The following is a 21,812-nucleotide window of genomic DNA, read 5'->3' as shown; positions in this document are numbered from 1 at the left end:
TTAGGTTAGAACTGCGAGCCTTACAGAAACGAAATGCTACTTGAATAGTGGGTTTGATTAGGTTCGAACTGCGGTCCGCACAGAACCGAACTGCTGTCTGAGGAGTGGGTTAGGTTAGGCTAGAACTACGACCCTCATGGCTCCTCTTCACGATGGGCCAACGCCGGCCACTCCAAGGGACGCATTTATGCGTTAGAGGGAGCAAGTGATATTGCTATCTCATTCTACCGCATGGCTGCGTCCCTTGGAGTGGGCGGCGTTGGCCCATCCTGTAGAGGAGCCATTATACAGAAGCGAAATGCTAGTAGAAAAGTGGGTGGTTTTACCTCCTTTTCTACATAGTGTACCATCTACAATAATCTTTCATCGGCCCCCATGGAAGTCGGTTTTTTTTTCTTAAAAATTATTTCATTTCTTCCTTGTTACATTTTTCTGTTATGCCGCGTCAAAGCTTAAGGTGTTCACTATACCCGGACTTCCCCTACCTACCTATACTAATTTAGTTAGTCTTGGATCTTAGTTGAAAGACTTTAGACTAAGTTGGGTGGATTTATGGTACTAAGAAGGAAGTAGGTAAATAATACTGGCAAGTTCAATTTGTAACTTAAATGATGACTTTTAATACATTTTCTATGTTACATTCGTTTGTACAACAGTACGATGAAGTATACAACGTATGCCCATCACGAGTCGATCTCACGAACAGTACAAAACATAACTAATATCAAAGTATCAACTAATATCATGTGTAAAAATTACGTATAAAAATGGTTTTGGGGGTGCATTTGATCTTTTTATCACATCATCGATAAACAACATTACTGAGGAACAAAACACGGTACACATTATGAAATACAAGTAACATTTGGTATTATCTTACAAAATACATGATTTTTTTATCAATATTATTAAGAAAACTAGGGTTAGGTTAGCTAGCCGCCACGAATCAAAACTACAAAGACAAAAATGCAATTTTGATACGTCAAACTAAAGATTCAAAATTAAATTAATCTGGAGACCTTTTTAAAGGCCTCTGGGCGGCAAGAGCTAGTGGGTAACAATTCTGCCCTGTTAAGACAAAACTGCGTACTTATCTTTTTACATTTTTCCTGTTTCGCAGATACCCCGTTTTGCCGTAACAGGGGAGAATTAAGTTTTATTGCATAGGTGAAATTCAAGAATCGATGATTAATGCAAAAATTCATCGCAAATAATGATCTTATATACCTACCCATTAAAAGTACTTACAGCAACACACGCTGACCGGAGGTGGATCTTATATCTTGGTAATAAGATTTATTTTATACATATTATCAGGTAAGCGTAATACGTCAGTTGTGATACATTATCTGTACCGTGTGATAAGTAAACAGAACAAATTAATAAATGAGCGATTCTTAAAAAAATAAACATAATTTAGCAGAAGGATTTGAACAGTCAATTCTTCTCACTTTGTGATTTGGTTTTAAAATCCTTTGAGCTAGAAAGTTAGTTCAGGGATAAAATTATGTGGTAAAGTAAACGTTTTAACACTTCAAAATTCCAAATGTAGGAGGTTCTTATTCGATTGTTTTTTAAAAGAAACGCTCAGAAACATACAATTATATTAAAAATATAGTCTGACAAATAAGTTTTGTCAGTAACAGTAGAATCAAAAACTATGCTCCTCCCTCTTTTTGGGTTTATAGTACTAGCATAATAAGAAGAGAGTATGATTCTCTCTGCCTATGCTCCACTGGCAATCGACTCTTGCCAAACTATAGAAAACATAGGCACTAGTAGATATAAAACAAAGATTCTTAGTTTCGTCCAATTTATTTATCCTCCTAAGTCCCTGCGTACAATTTTTTGTACATATTCCAAAATCTTCTGGTTCCAATTTCAAAAACAAAACAATTACTTCTGGGTCTCAGGAGGATTGTGGATACGCGTCAATTAAATAATTTAAATTAATAAACTTATAAAAAACATACAAAAACTGTTATTATCACGCAAAAGAAGAATATGCTTGTATTTCTTTATTGTGTATGTCCTATGTACCTATATGTATAATTTGACTAAATTAAAAAGGAAGTTCAAGTACCTATGTCGTGTATTGTCTTTATTTCATTTTATACTTTTAGTGTGAACTACCTACCGTTAATAGTTTAGACATTTCTTACATTGGTCATATCAGGTACTTAACTATCATATATTATTTAGCGAAAGTTTGCTTTAATAGTGTTTTAGTGTTATTAGTTAATATTATACTATTAAGCAAATGACCACACGTTCAGAATCGTCAATAAAAGACATAGATTTTAAACAACATTAACTTATAAGTATTTATGAGTTGAACAAAAGTAAACGTCATAAGATACTGGTCTACGTATTGAGTGGTTTTTAAATACATATAAAGCTCGTTTTAGTAACCTGGCCTAAGTTACAACATTTTGAACAATCGGGTACTTTCCATTTGCTCCAGAACTGTAAAATTTCTTAAGAAATGGTGTTCATCAGACAAAAAGTGTCAGTCCTATAGAACTACTGAACGGTACCCAAATAATCCGGTCCCTGTCGTAAAAGCCACAAGCCGTGTTGCCATGGTAACCGCGCAAAGTAGCTGTAAAAAGGAAAATAACTTACGGCTTGCGACTTTTTGAAATGGGCGCCAAATGTTGTTAGGAATTTAACGTTTGTAACTTTTGTAAACTTATGAGAAAGAATCCTATCTTTCATACGTTTCAATTATTTAAAATCGGCGCGCTCATTCTTTCTTTCGTGTTCAACATCCATGTCTTCAATATGTCTCGGCAAAAAACTTACCTACCTAAGAAATGCCTCTCTTGGTGTCGTAACGTCATGTTTTCAACATTTCCAAGTTTCATTTACATACATAATACAAGTGGCCCGTGTCGTTATTTTGAATATACTCGCAATATCTGAGTCTTTGTTAATATTTTCAATTTAAGAATGTAGGATGTCATGAATTCAATGTTATAGGCACATTTTGATATGCAGGGTGCACAAATAAAGATAAAATAACACCTTTGTGTTGTAAAGATAGTTTAAAAATAAGTAATAGCATGATAATAACGTTTTTGCAAGGTAAATATTTTTTGCAAGAAACAGATGCAACCGATTGTTAAATTAAATTAGTAATCGGTAGAATCTCGAATCGTTTCAAGTTTTCCTTGAAAACACCTAGCTTACTTTGTTCTCAACTAAATAACTTGTACATAATTAGGTTTCAAGCTTGTTCAAGGCCAAACAAATCAACTAAGTATAACAACAAGTAAGAAATAACGTCAATGAGTGAGTCATACGCTGACGACCCCCAAAACCGCAAAATGAGAAAATGCAACAATTACAACCCGTGAGATCGACCCGAAACAATTAATTTGAAGAATGCCTAAATATCTATCTAGCTAATGGAGCAATTACTTACATTAAGAATCAGACCTTTTTAAAGAGAAAGTCAACAAAAACTGGATTCCGAAACTATATTGCATAAGCGGACTAAATTTACATAGTAAATACGAAACGTTACGTTCAAAAAGGTCCGAGTCGACTAGGCGTTGGGGCGTCTTCCTGCACCAAAACAAACAACGTCAACAACAACGAAAACTGCCCCACTTCCTAAATAATTCGTTTAACTTAAAGTTGGTTAATTTCATTCACTGTCCGGCGCACAACCTTGGCGGCTCCTTCACTTCAACATGGCGCCGCACTCACACTAACGAACGTTCAGACACTGTGTGTGTGTGGTCACCGCACATGCCAGAGACCGAGGTTAAGTACACTAAGCCGAGGCAACTTCATGATGTCTTTCAAGCCTTGCGGCGTGATACACGTACAGCCGTAGAGATCTATCGCCTTCAGGTTGCGCAGGCCGTCGCTCAGCGCGTGCAGCCCTCGGTCCGTCACTCGAGTGCATTGGCCTATATTCAGCGTCTCGAGCTGCGATAGCCTCGCGACCCGCTCGAGGCCCTCGTCCGTCAGCCGACAGGCGCTGAGCGATAACGAGCGCAGCCCCGACAGCCCCAGCGTCGCGTGGGACAGCGCCTCGTCACCGACTTTATCACAAAATGACACATCCAGTGCGGTCAAGCGTCCGCTCTCAGCCAAATACGCCACACCGACATCGGAAACACCGTCACATGCCCTTAAATTCACGTCTTCTAATAGTGGAAGCCTCGCTAAATGCCTGAGTCCCGCATCGGTGACGGCAACGCAGAAGGAGAGGTTGATCGATTGTAATTTTGGAAGCCCGGTGGCCGTATGCTTCAGAGCTTCGTCGGTCAGCCTCTGGCAGTCTTGTAGTCCTAAATGCTCCAGCTCCGGCGTGCCTCTCGCCTCTCCACCGCCGCACAGATGCGCTATGCCCGCGTCGTTCACGTGCCAACAGGATCTTAGGTTCAAACGCCGCAGCTTTCTTAATCCCCACGCTATTAAAAGCAGGCCCGTGTCCGTAACATTTGAACATCCGCCTAGTTCTAGCTCTTCCAAATTTTTGAGCGATTGTGCTATCCTCCCGAGGGAAGAGTCTGTTACTTGTTTACATAGGGATAAGTCTAATCTTCTTAAAGCTGGAAGTTCCGCTGCAAATGCGCTAGCTAAAGCGGCGTCTGTGACACTATAGCAACCGCTTAGGGAAAGGGATTCGAGGCCTGGAAGCGACGCGACGGCGTCTCTCAGCCCTCTTCTAAGGGACAGGACTTGTAGTTTTCGAACTCCTCTCCGGGCTAGGGAAGCGAAGAGTACAGGGGCAGGCCTACGAAGATGTAGAGCGGCCTCGACGCCGCGCCACACGGACCGGCGGTCAGCCGCGTCCCTCCACGCGCGGCACACCTGAGCGGCGCGGCCTCGGTCCCGCACGGGAAGCCTTTCGAATATAAGCGCCAGGAGCTCCGGGTATAACCTCGAAATGTGCGTCCCCTGCGGCTCAGGAACGGGCTCCGGCACGTAAGGCACGGGCAAGTGCGGCCGATGCAGTCTGTACGGCGCGCTCCTATGTTTTCTCCTCGTCGTGCTCGGCAGCTCCGTTAGGCCGAGCCGCTCGTCTCGCCAGGACAGCATTTCCTCCGTCCACGCACTCATCGCGGCGACACTGCACTATAACGACATCGCATCGGACCGGTTTTCGGAGAAACTCGTGTTTGATTACACGAGAGATGATCGGAACTGACGTCCGTCGCGCGCGTTTGCTCCTCGTGCACTGGCGAGGGAGCGGCGCGTCCCCCGCGGCCTTCCCCGCGCCCCGCAGCGCCCTCGCGCGGCTATTGGTCGCGCTTGGCGGCACGTGACGCGCGCCGTATCGATTCGAAGGCTCTGCGGCGGCATTTTTAAGTTGGCGGGCCGAGCGCCCGCCCCGCCCCTCGTCCCGCGCCGCCCGCCGTCCTAGAGTAAACACCACGCAGACGGTAACCCATTTTTTACCTGCACCACCGGAACCTCAGATAGTGATGCATTTTATTTTATTCTATGTTTACAGTTATAAGTTATAAGCTTGCTTACAGATCGCGCAGACTACCTGGGATAGGAATTAGGAATGCTGATGAGATAAGACATAACAATACCGTTCGAGAAATAGACCCCAGATCTGAATTAATCAGGTTTCACTGTGAGCCGCTACTTATTTTAAATTTAACATTTTAAATATAGTACATAGTACATACCTAACTACTTTTGAAATCAAAATTATTATTTTGCAAGTATCAATAACGAGTGGCAAACCATTCGATTGGTCTTTAAAAATAACATTAAGGCGGCTAAGAGCAGTATTTGGTTCACTTAATATTTTTTGGAAATAATCGCTCCGAAACTCGAAAATAATTTGTGTACCACCCGCTAACTTTTCACCTAGGTGTGCAAAGAGCTAAAAGCAAATTTATTGTTGAGGTTGTTACGGAACTTTAAAAATAGTTCGTGGAAATGATAATATAGTTATATAGGTACCCACGACAGTGATCTACTGCTAAGAACTTTTAGGTTTTCTATCGTAAATTCCTATGTGGAGAATATCCTTTCGAAAAGTTCGTAGAAGCATTATCTGTGCGACGTCTTAATTTTCCTCATATAACGGAACTCCCAATTTCGTATTTTCTGCCAATTTGATAAGTTATATCTATCGCTTACGCTACGTCTTACGTAGGCGAACAACGCGCGAACGCGGCGCGGCGCGGCGCGGCGAAAGCGGCCGCCGCCGCGCCGCGCCGCGCCGCCTGACATTCGCGTGCAAATCGCGCCGCACCGCGTTCGCAACGAGATCGCTTACGTAGGACACTTCTATGGGCATCAAAGGATTGATTTCGCCGCGCCGCGCCGCGCCGCGTTCGCGCGTTGTTCGCCTACGTAAGACGTAGCGTTATACAAACCGCTCTTTCAAATGAAAAGCGAATGAAGTTAGAATGAACAATACAGATATTTATTTTAATGATTCATAACAAAACCGTTTTTAGAGTGCGCATTAATAACGAGTTAATACTTTTTAGATTCGAAACTACATATCAACACGAGCACCAATGCACTTTGACTCCATATCTAATCTTTGAACCTAGTGATAAGGCGGCAAAACAACTCGCGCGCCGTATTTTCGTTCTCGCAGCACTTGTCGACGAAACACGGCCATTTTAAATAGACCCCCGCTGCTTCCCGTCGGGCCTATGAAACAAGATACTGTAGATACTCCCACTGCTATGACACGGGTCTTTTTAAAATTGCCGTTTGATAACACTAGCCAACTATTACAAGGGCGACCGGTTGGCGTTCCAAATATGATTTTGAATTCAAACGCGTTCCAGAATGAAGTGGGACTGGCCGTTTAAAAATGATCAGCCTGTGGCGAATTTAAAAAGATTACGAAGGAATGAAACTGTCAGGGGAACGGTCTGTGTTCGAAATTTGTAAAGCATTTGAGTCTGTCTATAGTGTTTGAAACAATGCAGTTCAAACGTCAATTTATTTATGTGTCATTGAAACTATATTGAAACTAATTGCCCCCATTAACAGACTCAAAATACAGCGTTTTCGCATAGTGATGTGACAGATAAGCTCTAGGTTCAACGAACTTGACTCAACGCTTACCTATACATTAACGACATGACTGCATTTGAACACACAGAGCGGCTACCGCGAAAACCGAAATTCGCAAATTGCGGGGATCTTTCTCTTTTACTCCAATGAAGGCGTAATTAGAGTGACAGAGAAAAATCCTCGCAATTTGCGAACTCCGATTTTCGCGGTTATAGCCCAGGACTGCCTATGCTATTCTTAGTTTTAGGTATGATGACGACATGCAGTGCAGGCCTGATATTAAAAGCTATCTAGACACGCGGCAGCGTGTCAAGCCAAGTTCAAGCAAAGGAACTGGCTAGCCAGCGCCAAGTGTAATATTACACGAACCACTTGGTGCCACTTTTGACCCTTCTATAACTCAAAACATCTTTAACGTAAACACATAAAACTACGTGTGTTTAATTATATCCATAAGGACATCTAGAAGCCCAAATTTCATGAAGCTAGCTCAAACGGTTATAAAGATATGAAGGTCAAAAAATCGTAAATTTTAAGACTGACTGACATACCTATAGTACCTAAACCTAACCTACTTCCAGATGACCTAGAAGGATGAAATTTGGAATCCAGCTCAGTTATTGTGTGAAAGCGTAGGAAAAAATCTCAAAATAAAAAAAAGTTATAAAATAGGGGGGGTCCCCATACAAAAAAAACATTTTTTATTGTGACTGACATATAAGTACCTAAACCTAACCTACTTCCAGATGACCTAGAAGGATGAAATTTGGAATCCAGCTCAGTTATTGTGTGAAAGCGTAGGAAAAAATCTAAAAATAAAAAAAAGTTATAAAATAGGGGGGGTCCCCATACAAAAAAAACCATTTTTTATTGGGACTGACATATAAGTACCTAAACCTAACCTACTTCCAGATGACCTAGAAGGATGAAATTTGGAATCCAGCTCGGTTATTGTGTGTAAGCGTAGGAAAAAATCTAAAAACAAAAAAAAGTCAATAAATAGGGGGCGTCCCCATACAAATTTCTTTTTTATTGTGACTGACATATAGTACCTAAACCTAACCTACTTCCAGATGACCTAGAAGGATAAAATTTGGAATCCAGCTCGGTAATTGTGTGTAAGCGTAGGAAAAAATCTAAAAATAAAAAAGTTAAAAAATAGGGGGGTCCCCATACAAAAAACCTGTAATACGCGCTAAACAACCGGCCAACGGTGTGTCGTTGGCGGCGCGCGGCACCACATAATTAATACAAAGAACAGAAGTAAAAAACATGCAGCGGAAACACAAGAAAAAACATTAAATCTCAATACCTGCCTAGTTTTCTGTACAAAAAGTATTGATATCCCATCAAAAACATAAATGTAAAAAAGGAGAGCCAAGTTCAATACAAAAATTATGCTTGGCTGTGGGGTTCGCCGCAAAAAGAATGGAGATCTAAATGAGTGCCAAGTTCTATGCAAAATCCAAATATGTTTATAACATTATAAACAAGTATTAAACTCTATTTCTTTGCTTTATTGGATACCTATAACAATTGCTGTTATTTAAAAAAAATGTGAGATCTTAAAGTAGGTTAGATTTGGCTTGGCCAGTTTTTATCAGAATTACAAAATATATATGTTGAATAACTTTATAAAATGACTGATGTAATGAAAACTGGCCAAGTCAAATCTAACCTGCTTTAAGATCTCGCATTTTTTTTAAATAACAGCAATTGTTATAGGTATCCAATAAAGCAAAGAAATAGAGTTTAATACTTGTTTATAATGTTATAAACATATTTGGATTTTGCATAGAACTTGGCACTCATTTAGATCTCCATTCTTTTTGCGGCGAACCCCACAGCCAAGCATAATTTTTGTATTGAACTTGGCTCTCCTTTTTTACATTTATGTTTTTGATGGGATTAGATATACCGGCGGTCTTTTTAAATCGGGAATTCTGGAGATTGATGCTACTATAAAACCTGTTACCATTTTTCTAAATTTTTTCTAGGGATACAAGAACCCGCCACCAAAAAGCCGCTCTCATACAATGGAAGTTACTTTAGAACGACGTATCTACTTAAATTACATGAACATTTACGTAACATTTATCTATGTCTGGTACTAGTTTTTGTTGCTAAAAATTGTTATACAAATAGCAACACTCCTAACTGTACATAGGTGGACCTTATTACAAAAGGCATAAGGTCCACTGTCCACTGATACAGTTAACAGTTTGGGCGATGGTGGTGATAGAAAATATATATGAAGGTTTGTATGTAAAACTTCTATCCGCTCTAGTTAAATTTCCTTGCATTATTATTATTTTATTATTATTTTGCTATTCGACTGACCTGTTTACCTTACCATTTACCTTACCTAAGTAAGTACCTAGGTAGTTTACATTTACAAAGTAAGTAAGTATAGGTACCTACGTAGGTTTCCAGTGGTTTGATAGGTTCATCACCCGAAGCCTAGGGTTGCCATATGAATGCCATATGAAAAAATTGAATATCCTGACAAAAGTGTGGACACTCTGGTCTGGACATCACCCTAAAAATCCTGATATTTCCTAGACGGTCATTTCTCCAAAGTCTACAACCGCTTTAAATAACTTTCCTATTCCAAAACCTTTAGTGGGTCTCGTAGGTCCCTTAACTGGCCAACATATCCCTTTCTTCTGCCCGACTCCAAACTTTTTAACTCGCCAGGTCCGTCACATCCTTGACAATGGACCACAAATCCTGATACCTATGTCAGGCTAATGAGACCCACGGTATACCCACTAAAAACCCCCCATATACCGCCTCGCCGCCCTATTGGTGGGGTTACGGGGACGCTTGCGTACTCATCCGCGACCCCACCGGCGGCAGCCGCCCACGAGCGGCTCCTTCGCAAATGCCCGAAGGCCATTCACGCTAGGCGCGCCAGATGGTTCGACGCGCCTTCCTCCTCCGCCTCCGTTCTGCACTGAAGCGGACCCCCCCGAGCCCGCCACAAGGAAGCTACGGGCGCCAGAAAGTTCTCCGGCGCCCGGCGACAGATCAGGTCTATGGTTCTGTCGCAAAACCACAATTCGGCTGCAGAGGACAGGGAGAACGGCACATCGTAACACCGACACTCCTCTTCCTCTGCAGCCCCACCAACGCCGCTACAGCGGAACGGCACCGCCAAGTTCGCAGGGGATAGGGCGAGTGGCGATCGTAATACCATCACGCCTCTTCCCCTGCGATCCTACCTCGGCCGCCGAGGATAGGGAGAACGGCTCACCGCAATACCGACACTCCTCTTCCTCGACGGTCCACCTCCAACGCGTCACAAGCGGGCTTAACAAGCCCACTTGGAGCGTCCTCCTCGGGCCAGCCCGACCGTCAAACAGGCCGGCCCTGGTTGTCTCTTCGCTTCACCGTGGGTGACCAAGCCACGGTTACTAAGCCCCTCCACCACGACAAGGTGAGCAACCCGCGGGGGGACATATGGCAACCGTAAACCAACCTATCCACTGTCGCTATAGTTATTTAAAACCAGGGGTAGGTAGGTCTATGTACATATTTAATACTCAGTCCAGACGGGTACTGGATCATTATGACCATGAATGATCGGTTTGTAAGTAAAGTTGTAACTTTGTACTGTTTGTAGCTATTCGATTAGATATCATATTATTAAGTGCCTAATAGTACCTTCATATTTATATTGGCTCTTGAAGTAGCCATTTTATAGTAAATAAATAGATAGGTAAGTACTTAAAATAATGAAACTATAAAATTATTAACCACTCCACAAAAACTTTCCAATACCTACTTTGTATTAAATATAAAATCACGGCACAAAATCAGAACATTTTATAATGCAAGTCCAGACCTCACGCACACTAACAAAGAAACAGGTAAAATTTCATACGCACGTCCTCGTATGCGATAGATTCTATGTGTTGAATACCACGTTATATTTGTACTTCAGAAAATAATTTATAAACCTTTTTAAAATAAAAATAAAGTCTAATTTGGCTCGTTCATGTCATGAGCTTCTTCATTGAGGATTGTAATAAAAACAATTTTACACTTGCGTTTTAAATACAAAATGACAACCCTATATTAAACGTATTAAGGTTCAAGTTAGTGTTGAGTTTGGTTTGACAACTGCATGGTGGTATAATGTTGTGTTAGTGTGCGTGGAATGTCAAGCGACTTGGATAGTATAGGCACCGTTCCACTTGAGTGGTTTAGTTTTTTTTTTATACGGAAATTCTAATTTTAGTTATTTCATAAAATACCACGCGAGACAAATTTTATGGCGATTAAATATCCAGTAGGTAGGTACGAAGGCTTAGGTACTTAGGTACCTACTGAATTAAGTGTTTAAAACAAAATCTAACTTTATAGTTGCGTGTTGCGTAAAAAATGTAACGTAATTGCAACATGTTATGTAATTTCATTTTTCCCGATATTATTTTTAACTCATGCCAACAATAAAAATGATTACTTAAATTTTTGTTGTGGACGTTGTGGTTTGTTTTGTTTTCTTTAAACTTTTTGTAAAGTTAGGCAACCATGGCGGGAGTATTTCAACATTGGTATTTTGCAACCCTTCCCCCTCTGACCCGGATTTAGATAGGCAACCCGTTTGCGATTCATCTCTGTCAAAGTTAAATAACAGATATTTATAATACCGGTATTATATTATATAAATATCTGTTAACTTAACTTTGACCGGGCACTGTTGGTCAAAAGTACTTTTATAATTTAATTATGCTTTATAGAATACACATTTGAGTACCTGAATATGTACATATTTAATACCTAAAATTATAAGTTAGAAGCTTAATACATAGTGGTTTCCAGAAAAAAAGTGTACCTAAGTACCATTAACTTTTTTTCTATAAATAAATCTCCTCAGAGTCACGAGGACTATTGATTTAAAAAGAATAGTTTAGAAGAGAATAATACTCTTTTTGATTCTGAATTGAAATGGAATAGGTATTCCAAAAGTTAAATATTAGTAGGTAGGTATGTATTTTGAAATAAACAAATATGTAGGTTCATGTAAATATGTTCATAGCCTATACCTACTTTTTTTTAAATATCTAACTTGCAATTTTGAATTTTCGCTGACCCATTATTAAATATGTACCCAGCATAGATTTATAAGGCATAGATTCCTAGTTCGTACACCCCCAGTGAAGCCATTTCAAGTGCGACGTCACGTCACACTCGTATCATCGTATTCGAACGGCCCTCGCAGTACTCAAAGTCAAATCGGTTTGTGTATACCTCCCGTTTAAAAATCAAAAACTACAGGAAAGATGGTTGTTTGTACAGTGAATGGGTGTCACAACACATCATATAATAAAAACAAACCGCCTGATATTACATTTCACGCGTAAGTATCGAGATTAATGTGATATTTTTACATAATCGTAAATACAAAATTCCAAATTTTCGTCAGCCGCCATTTCTTCTAAATGTTGCCAGTGCAGTGAATATTTTTTCCTCCAAATGGGACATGACGTCTACATTCTAAAATAAATACGCTCAATTAAATTTCATTGTATAATTATAGAAAATTATAATTAAGTTAATTATTTAGGTAAGTATTTACTTTTTTCTTATTTTTATTTTGTGTCATGTTCGTTTCAGTTTTCTGACGCTACGTCTTACGTAGGCGAACAACGCGCGAACGCGGCGCGGCGCAGCGCGGCGAAAGCGGCCGCCGCCGCGCCGCGCCGCGCCGCGCCGCCTGACATTCGCGTGCAAATCGCGCCGCACCGCGTTCGCAACGAGATCGCTTACGTAGGACACTTCTATGGGCATCAAAGGATTGATTTCGCCGCGCCGCGCCGCGCCGCGTTCGCGCGTTGTTCGCCTATACGTAAGACGTAGCGTGACTGATCGGAATGACGCAATATGGAAACATTGGAAACGGACTAAACACAGTCGAATATGCTCTGTCCTATTTAAATTTATTCTTATTATTTTATGCACATTTGTTAAATAAATAAAAATAGTAAAAACTCATCAGCTATTTATTGAATCCTTATTTCACAAAGTACAGAAATGCAACAAATCCCAAAATAAACAAAAAGCTTTTGCTAGAAAATCGAATCTACACACTTCCAAATTATTAATAACCAAGTGTGGATGTTGTTAAAATTCCCCTACTTTGAGAGAAGTAAATATACTGGCAACATGTTTTGTATATATGTGTGTGTTTGCTGAGCGTAAAACACGAGCGTTCCACGCACACATATATCGTGTTTCGGCTTCACTTTTGGCAGGTTAGCCGTATGGGGACTATCTGTCTATGCGTTATTAGTTTAAGGTACCCAGTATATAAAATACCAGGGGGCCGATTTTTGAATTTCGATCACTCGATTTCGTCACTCGAATATCGGTGGAAAACGGCGATATGCTAATTTTTGAAATACGAGCGATCAAAATTTGGAATCTAGTGGTATTGACCACTCGATTTCAATTCTATTAGTAGAATTTAAACGTCTAGTAGTGGAGATATCAATTAACGAAATTCACGAAATCGAGTGGTCGAATTTCGAAAATCGGCCCCCAGGTGCGCTTCGGTTTTTCAGCTTTAGATACAGTCAGATGCAGAAAAAGTGAAAAAACTAGAATGAAACCTCTAAAGTCTAAGGTAAAGGCAAACCACACTCTTTTGTTGGCTATATAATTTTAATCCCTGCCAAATTCCTGTTATTATCGACCGAAATAGAAACCAAAATATAAACCACTGCATTCGGCGTTTTTACATCGGTACGATTTTGACAGGGGTCTCTTTTTTGTTCTACCTGGTCCTTCTATGTTCCCAAATCCCAGCACTAGCTGAACGATCTACTCATTTTAACTAGTATAAGCTGACCTATAGCCCTGATAATCTATTAGGCAACTAGAGATCTATACACCAGTCATTGAGTTGAGGATTATTCTAGTATTTTTAATAAACTATTGGAACACAGCCCTTGGAGAAAGCTAGAAGTAAAAAAGCATAAGGACCTTGTACCACGGCTGATCCACGTTTTTTTGGCCAGACGGTGGGTGTGTAAGTTCTTATCAATTGAGAGAATAGAGTCTATAGTTCGTTTTTTTTAGCATTAGAAAGAACTTGCAAGAAGGTAAGCGATCTTGACACGTCTTTTAATTGAAAAACGCTTTTTAAAAATCAAAAACTATTACTTATTTAAGAAAGCAGAAGAATATAAATGATCGTATTAGATTCATAATTGTGACATATTTGCCGTAACTTATTTTCAAAGTGTGTTTTTCAATTAAAAGACACATCAAGATTGTTTACCTTATTTCTAATGCTAAAAAAAACGAACTATAGTTTTGGGAAATACCTATTTCTTCTAGGTTCCTACTTCTAGAATGCGACAGATTATATAGTGATATAATAGTTCTACTCCAGTCTGAGTAAGTACATCAACCAAGTCATTTACCAACAATTTATGTCACGGTCATTAGTCCCTATTCTAGTCTAGGAGTCTAACTAACTCCTAGTACGTGCTTACCTACTTTGTGTAAAAATATAGCCAAGTAAAACTGGTCAAAGCTACATACAAGTACCTAGCTGATGACATCAGAACTTGAGCAGCCACCAACCAGTTGCATAAATCAAATGAATGACTCATTTAAATTGGTGCGACGTAAGTGCTACGGTCAATAAGAATTAGTAGTAATTTATTTCTTCCGAAAGTAAATAGAATAATTCCAGGAATAATTTGTTCAAAAGTTTGAACATTTACGATCATTCAAAGTTGGAATAAATTTCACAAACTTATAAATTTGACAAAGCATGGAATAGGCGCTAGCGACATCTAGTGGCGAGTGGTATTCCTAAGTTAGCAGCACATGATACCGCCATCTGTTGCTGAGTAGCAAGAACATGTAACTAAGAAAGTCCAAGGAACTTTCTGTAGCAAGTAGTTTTAAGACTATGGTATAGATGGCGCTGTTTACAAATATACATTTTTCTTCTGCGGTTTCAACCATCTCTCAGTCTAGACAAGTCTAGATTACTAATAATGTATGTATAGCCAAAAATTGATGGATTAATATTTATAATATAAAATAAATTTATTTTATTTTATTGAAATGTATAAAATAAAAAAGTGCCCCTGCGTGTGATGATTTAAAAATATTAATTGAATACATACCTACATATTTTGTTTCGAGAATAAAGTCAGATCACGCTAGTGTTTATGGAGCTCATAGGGATTTGTATGCATCCTTACTGCCATGTTTGTCAAATAATTTTATGTAAACTATATTGTAAGTAGATTTTTTTACACATAATAAGGCTGCAACGCCCTTGGTCCAGGACAATTCAAGTTTAGAACAGGATTTTATTTGTATTATCACTATTATCAGTGTATTATCATTATAACTACACAGTAACTTACCTGTCAGCACCCAGTAGAAGGTCACTCCATTAGGTATTAAAGAACCATACCAGATGCATAAGTAGCGCATTTTTCTTGTATGATAGGCCGGCTGGACTATAGACACTATAGTACACAAAACCTTCGACTTTCTTCCAATAAAGAAGTTTGTGTTGACACAAGATGGTCAAAAGGTTAAACCTGTTTAAAGCTTATTTATTATTTGACTAAGTGAAAACGCCGAGTCTAGCACATTGTTAAATCCGGACCGGTACAAAACGAGTACAGTAGATATGGCTTTATAGTAGTCTGTCAAGCCATTTCTAGTACCTAGTCTGATCTTTAGCCTCCTCCACACTCGTGCGCGAATCGCGGCGCGAAGCCGCGAACGCGAGTGTGGCGTCGACTTTCGCAGACAGCGAAATCGACTTCACACTCGCGTTCGCGGCTTCGCCCGCGATTCACGCGCATAGTCTGGAGGGGGCTTTAGATAGATAAGAGGGTCTACCGCGAAAGCCAAATTTTCGTTATCTGCCTCTCTATCACTCTTGCATATTTTAGTTATAATTATATATCATATAGATAGGTAGGATAGGCGCCATAAATTAGCGACTAAATAGATAACCCCGAGAATAAATTCGAATTTACATTAATAGTACCTATATATACCTAGTACATATAGGCTGATATAGGTAAGTACCTAGTTGAAACATCCGAAATTGTATTGACGGCTTAAATGACTATAAAATCAAAATCACGTATTAACCCATTCAGCGTTAATCACGACACGTTGTCGTTTTGTCTCCACGAAGCATTTTCGCTACATACCGGGAAGCCCATGTTATAGGCTACGACGTAGCGCTACGACCGTACCTCAGCGATGAATGGGTTAAAAATCTCAAATATGAATATTCATAGGTACGAAAATTACTTGTTTATTTATTTATTTATTTATTATTATTTAAAATAATACATATCACTTACAGACTATATATAGTCCAACGCGTAATAAATATTACATATTTATAAAATACTAAACATTATTAACAATTTTTAACAACACATAAAAAAAATTACAATCACAAATAACATAGTTGGCGGCTTGTAGCTTCTGTGAACTCAGTCAAGGTGCAGTTAAATAAGTCTACCTTATTAAGCGCCGAAATTCTAAAACGTAACAAATATAAAAGCCTCGGTAGAGAGTACCATTTTGTACCATTTGGAGTTGAAAGTCTAGGTCCAATGGGGTCCCAGCGCGCGTAAGTTGTTCGCAGAAATCGCGAAGCGTCTGGTTGACGTAACTGGTGACCGAAGAGCTGGCGGCTACCTCGCACAACGTATCAGTATTGCGATACAGCGGGGAAATGCCGCCAGCATCCTTGGTACAATGCCTCAGGGGCCTATTTTAGATTTAAGCTAGTTATTAATTTCGTTTAGTTGTACCACTGTATATATATTGTTTGTAAATAAATGATTGTCAATTTGTCAATATACTTTAGTAGATACTTCATTTAATATTAATATCGCCCTGACAGTAGGTGAATTGGCCAGTAAGTTGGTACGCGCCTTGTGGCCTTTAGTGTGGCTTAGTGTGACGACTTTTAACGGAAATGTTCAATTATATAGTTTGATAGTTACACGTACAAATATGGCACTAGTTAGCCTAGAAACTTCACACGTATGTACACTTGTTAAACTAGTACCTATCTACCTGTACCTAAATACTACCTGTAATCTATTTTATGTAAACGTTAGAGTAATTACATTAGTCGATCGAACACCGGCCAACATCGCCAATGCTGGGTATAATGGCTCCTCTACACGTTGGGCAAACGCTCCGCCAACGCTTGGCCCATGAGTTGGCCGTGCCTTGGTCGGAACGCTACTACACGTGGCCACGTATACATTCGTCATTTTTAATTTTAAAAAACACAAAAAGCATGAACGTCCACCCTCGACCGCGTTCGAGCACGCACTGCCGATTGGGCCACGTGTAGATGCGTACCGCAATCCCTTTGATGTGCGGCCGAAAAACCGACACCGCGGCCAACTCATCGCCAACCCGCGCGCCAAAAGCCAACCGACACCAATACCCCCTCTACACGTTGTCCCAACATATTGGACCAATAGGTTGGGCCAACGTGTAGAGGAGCTATAACACGGAGCTCGGAGTAAAGGATAGCTCACGCTAGACCGCGCCGTGCCCGGACCGGGGCGTCCGACAAGTAATTTTCCATGGTGGTGGTGGTGGTGCTTTCCATAGAAAACGAAGCTCCGGAAGCTCCGGCCCGGCCACGGCCCGGTCTAACATGAGTCATCCTTAAACAGTCGCTCGATCGGTTTCGCATCAAGGGGCCATGCTAAGAGAATGCCATTCTTCGGAAGACGAAAACGCACATATGTAGGTCCATAAAATTGTTATGAGAAAATTTTGTATAGTTGCACCAAACAAAGTCTGCAGCGGATTTGATAGCCCACGCAGTGTAAGTGTTATGTATACGTCATAATTTCATGGAATTTCGTTTAAATGACATTTGTACTGCGTGGGCTATCAAAATCGCTGCAGACTTTTTACGGTCTGACTATAGATAGGTTGTGGTACGAGTATAACCCTGTGACCTGTGACTGAGCGTTATCGGTCGGTCAATAAAAATCATACAAATCCATGCAAACTTACAAAAAAAAAATCATTTTTATATGAAAAGATATATTGAAAGAGAACTTCAGAAGCAATAAAGCCTTTTGGCACGTGTCAAATAGAGGCCTAGCATCCATCAACATCGAACGCGCTAGTGTAATGCATAATCGGGACGTGTACTCTAATCAATGAGGCCACTGTTCGGTCTGTGATTATGTCAACTATTTGAACACTATTGCCATGTGTTGCTTTAAAAAAAGTAAGTAAGTACGTTTTAAGTTTATTAACGATTCAACGTATTCCTATTTCCATTCATTAATTTTTCAGCGCCTGTCTAGGAAAAGAGCTGGAGCTGCACTGCATACGCATCTGGCGAATTGTCTACCGTTTGCCCCGTACAAACGCGAATTTTCTGATGATATGCAGGTATAAGAGTTTCCTTTTCTACGAGAAATGGTCAAAAATATGCACAGATAGGTACATAATCGCCTGCTTAAAATCCAGAAAAAAACATCGCAACACAGAAAATAATATGCGTTTGTACGTGACAGCCCGTGGAATGCTCCTTCTGTGCATTTGGATGTATTATTGACATTATTGTCCTCTTTCCTCATAAATGTGACATTTGGGTATAGTTGAGGTAGGTAAGTAGTAGAATTTACCAAAAAAAATCCCGTTCGTTCGGAGAGAACTCTTTGTAAGTTACAGGTGAGAACGAACTCTCTGCCGACGCTGTTTTTGACCAAAATGCCGTCATCGATTGGACTTTGTTAGGTCCACGTCTACATCCAATCAAGTCAGCTAGTTAGCGGACATACAGACAGACTGACAAGTGGTCGTATTAGCATAGTAAGGTGCGTGTGGCGCGCCCATTAAGCTCTGATACAGCTTTCCCGTTGGTGAGAAACAAACTAGGACATGTCACGTAATTTTTCACTAAATAAAGTTGGACAAGCAAATTTGTATTTATTTGAAAATAATCACAGTTTCTTAACCACGTCTTTACTAGTTTTCATTGCAAAAATATATTATAAGTAGGTAGGTAGGTACATAGAAATGCAAGCGTCAACAGACTGCAGTGACCGCTTAACATCAGACCGGCAACACGCTCGTTTGCCACCTTTGGTATAAAAAACGTATGTATTGAATAACAAAGATACCTGTCTTGAATGATTTAACAATATAAGACCGTGACCGCGCAGGATAACCCAGATCATCACTCATAATTTGCTAAATAAAAAGTAGGTTCAAAATCAGATCAGATCAGACTTACTCACGCAGCCATGCCAAGTAAAGCAGTGGCGTAACTAGGGGGGGGTTGGAGGGGGCACGTGCCCCGGGCGCCGTCCAACGGGGGGGCGCCAAAATGCACAAGACCTTTCGTTAGGAGGGAGGGGGGGGCGCAAATTCGGTGCCTGCCCCGGGCGCCATATCCTCTAGCTACGCCTCTGAAGTAAAGAGCTTAAAAAAACAACCAAGATAGCTTACAATCAAGTTCAGACTAAGTTATACGTACTATAATTCGGACCAAACCAGTCTTGCCCTCTCCGCGTTCCGGACCGCACGTCTGTACCTCCCCCAAAATATATCGGGACACTCGAAACTTATTTCGCGTGGAAAAACGCTCAAGTGTTGAAAAAAACTGTGTTTCAGACTTTTTTCTTTTGGCGGGAATTAAAAAGTCATTTAAGTAGTTTGTTTATGGTTTCGGTTGCGGTATGTGAGCCAATTGTTTATTGTCTTTGATTTTGCGGTTTTGAAGCAACCGCACTCAACCGCAGATAAAATTGTTAAACTAGATGTTTTCGTAAACGATAAAGTGATTATTGTTACTGCGATTTAATACAGATTTAATGTGGTTTGCCCACGTAAAGTAGTAAATTGGAGTGTTTACTAGAAACTTTAGATTTATTTCATGCTAACGTCTTACAAGTCATTAACTACCAAGATATTTACATACATTAAGAAAGCAACAACTTGCTATATCTAATTAACCTACCTAAAATCTAAATATTTTGCTGACTAAAATTTAGAGTCACTCTCCCTAAATAAAAACAAAACCTATCATTATCAAAACTATTAAAAGAAAAATATTGCCTATTTTTTTGTTTACTCTTACATATTTATTAATCATGAATTGCTTTTGCTTAATGATTTTATTATTTCACAAACGCAAATTTTTAGAATGATTAGTGTCCGTGTACCGATAGTCCGGAATATGAAGTTTTAATATGCGTTCGTTTCAAATTAGATTCAAATAGGCATTTCTAATTTTGTAGTGAAGTGTCAAGTTAATAACAATAAATAAGCCACCTTATTCTTAAGTGCTAAAACTCTTCACTACATTATTTTCCCAAACTCGTATTTTACTCGACGTTATCGTTCAAAATTCAACCTTACGTAATAGAGATAAATTATAATTTACTAATTCGCTCAATAGCCCTAAAGGAGTTAAGAGATGCTATAGTAGAGGCGTAGTCTACAAAAGGTAGAGATTGTTAATTAAGATAACAATAGTTTATTCAAATTATGGCGATCGAAAATTGCCGGGAGCATTTAAAGTGAAGCTAATTGGTTCTTCAAAATTGATTAATAACCTGGAGGGATCCAGGTACGAATACCTAGGTTTTGGTGCGTAACGGACTTTTTTAACAGCGCACAAATTGGCAAAAATTAAAAAAAAGCTTAATGGCTTACAAAATGGTAAAACTAATTTGTAGCGTGGGATGGTAACACTTGCACTGCGTGGGCTATCAAAATCGCTGCAGACTTTTGGTCTAACTCTAGTATTTCGAAGATCTCGGAATCGGCTCTAACGATTTCGATGAAATTTGCTAAATTGGGATTTTCGGGGGCGAAAAATCGATCTCGCTAGGTCTTATCTAGTTTTTATATGTTTTCCGAGCAAAGCTCGGTCTCCAAGATATTGAGTCTTAGGCCCACTTGCACCATCCCAATAACCCGGTTTAACCGGTTAAACCGTTAACCTAGTGTCAAATTGTACTGGTAACCATGGTAACTCCAAGTTTAACCGGCTAACCTCGGTTTAGTAGAATGGTGCAAGTGGGCCTTTTATAAGACCACACATTTCGGCGGGCCCCTGTTTCACTACGCCTGGCACTAGTCGTAATGGCTCCATGGTGCTGTCATTTACTGTCCTGGCGATGTGCTACGTGGAATCATTATTTAGCTCAAATAGAAATTGACCTTTGAATTAAAATAAATTTTTGGAAGTTCAATTACAATTATTCTGCTAATAATGGAAAAACAGGTACAAAACAATTATTCCAATCTCAATAGTACCAAATACAGCAGGTATCGCTCGGGTCCATATCCTGTGGAAACAGAACCCGCGGGTTCCCAAGTCCGTCATGGCCCCGTATAATTGGGATCCGACTACAATGGAATAGTCATAAAGGCGTAACTAATTTCTATATGGGAGCAGGCTGGAGAATTTTAGTCGATGCGATACGACTTCGACACGATCGTTTTGGTATCACCAAGAGAGTTGAGGTGAATGATTGCATACACAGCTACACAGAGTACAAATCGCAAAAACAGTATTGAATGAATGAACGAGTGAATATGATGTAAGCTAAAAAGAAATCTTGAAGAAACTTTTTAGTTCATCTTCTGTTGGCGTTTCAACTTGCTATCGGTACGAAAAAAGAACTATATTGTACCTACTTAATTTCAAAATTTCGCTGTCATTGTGAGCGTGACTTCAACTCTCGTGCCCATATAATATATATGTCGCAGTAAGATAGATATAGCCGTTATATAGT

The 21,812-nt window shown here is 39.8% G+C and overlaps 1 protein-coding gene across 1 annotated transcript; it reads right to left on the bottom strand.

Moving 5' to 3' along the window:
• Positions 1-591: 591 nt before the first annotated feature.
• On the bottom strand, positions 592-5,318 carry LOC134678506 (F-box/LRR-repeat protein 14). Its single transcript, XM_063537082.1, has one exon. It carries the CDS (start codon positions 5,077-5,079, stop codon positions 3,748-3,750), a length of 1,332 nt encoding a protein of 443 aa, XP_063393152.1. The 5' UTR covers positions 5,080-5,318; the 3' UTR covers positions 592-3,747.
• Between the last annotated feature and the right edge of the window lie 16,494 nt (positions 5,319-21,812).

Source organism: Cydia fagiglandana, chromosome 2 (assembly GCF_963556715.1).
Source record: "Cydia fagiglandana chromosome 2, ilCydFagi1.1, whole genome shotgun sequence".
Lineage (NCBI taxonomy): Eukaryota > Metazoa > Arthropoda > Insecta > Lepidoptera > Tortricidae > Cydia > Cydia fagiglandana.
Note: the sequence above shows the minus strand (reverse complement) of the source record. Positions and strands in the feature narration are given on the sequence as shown.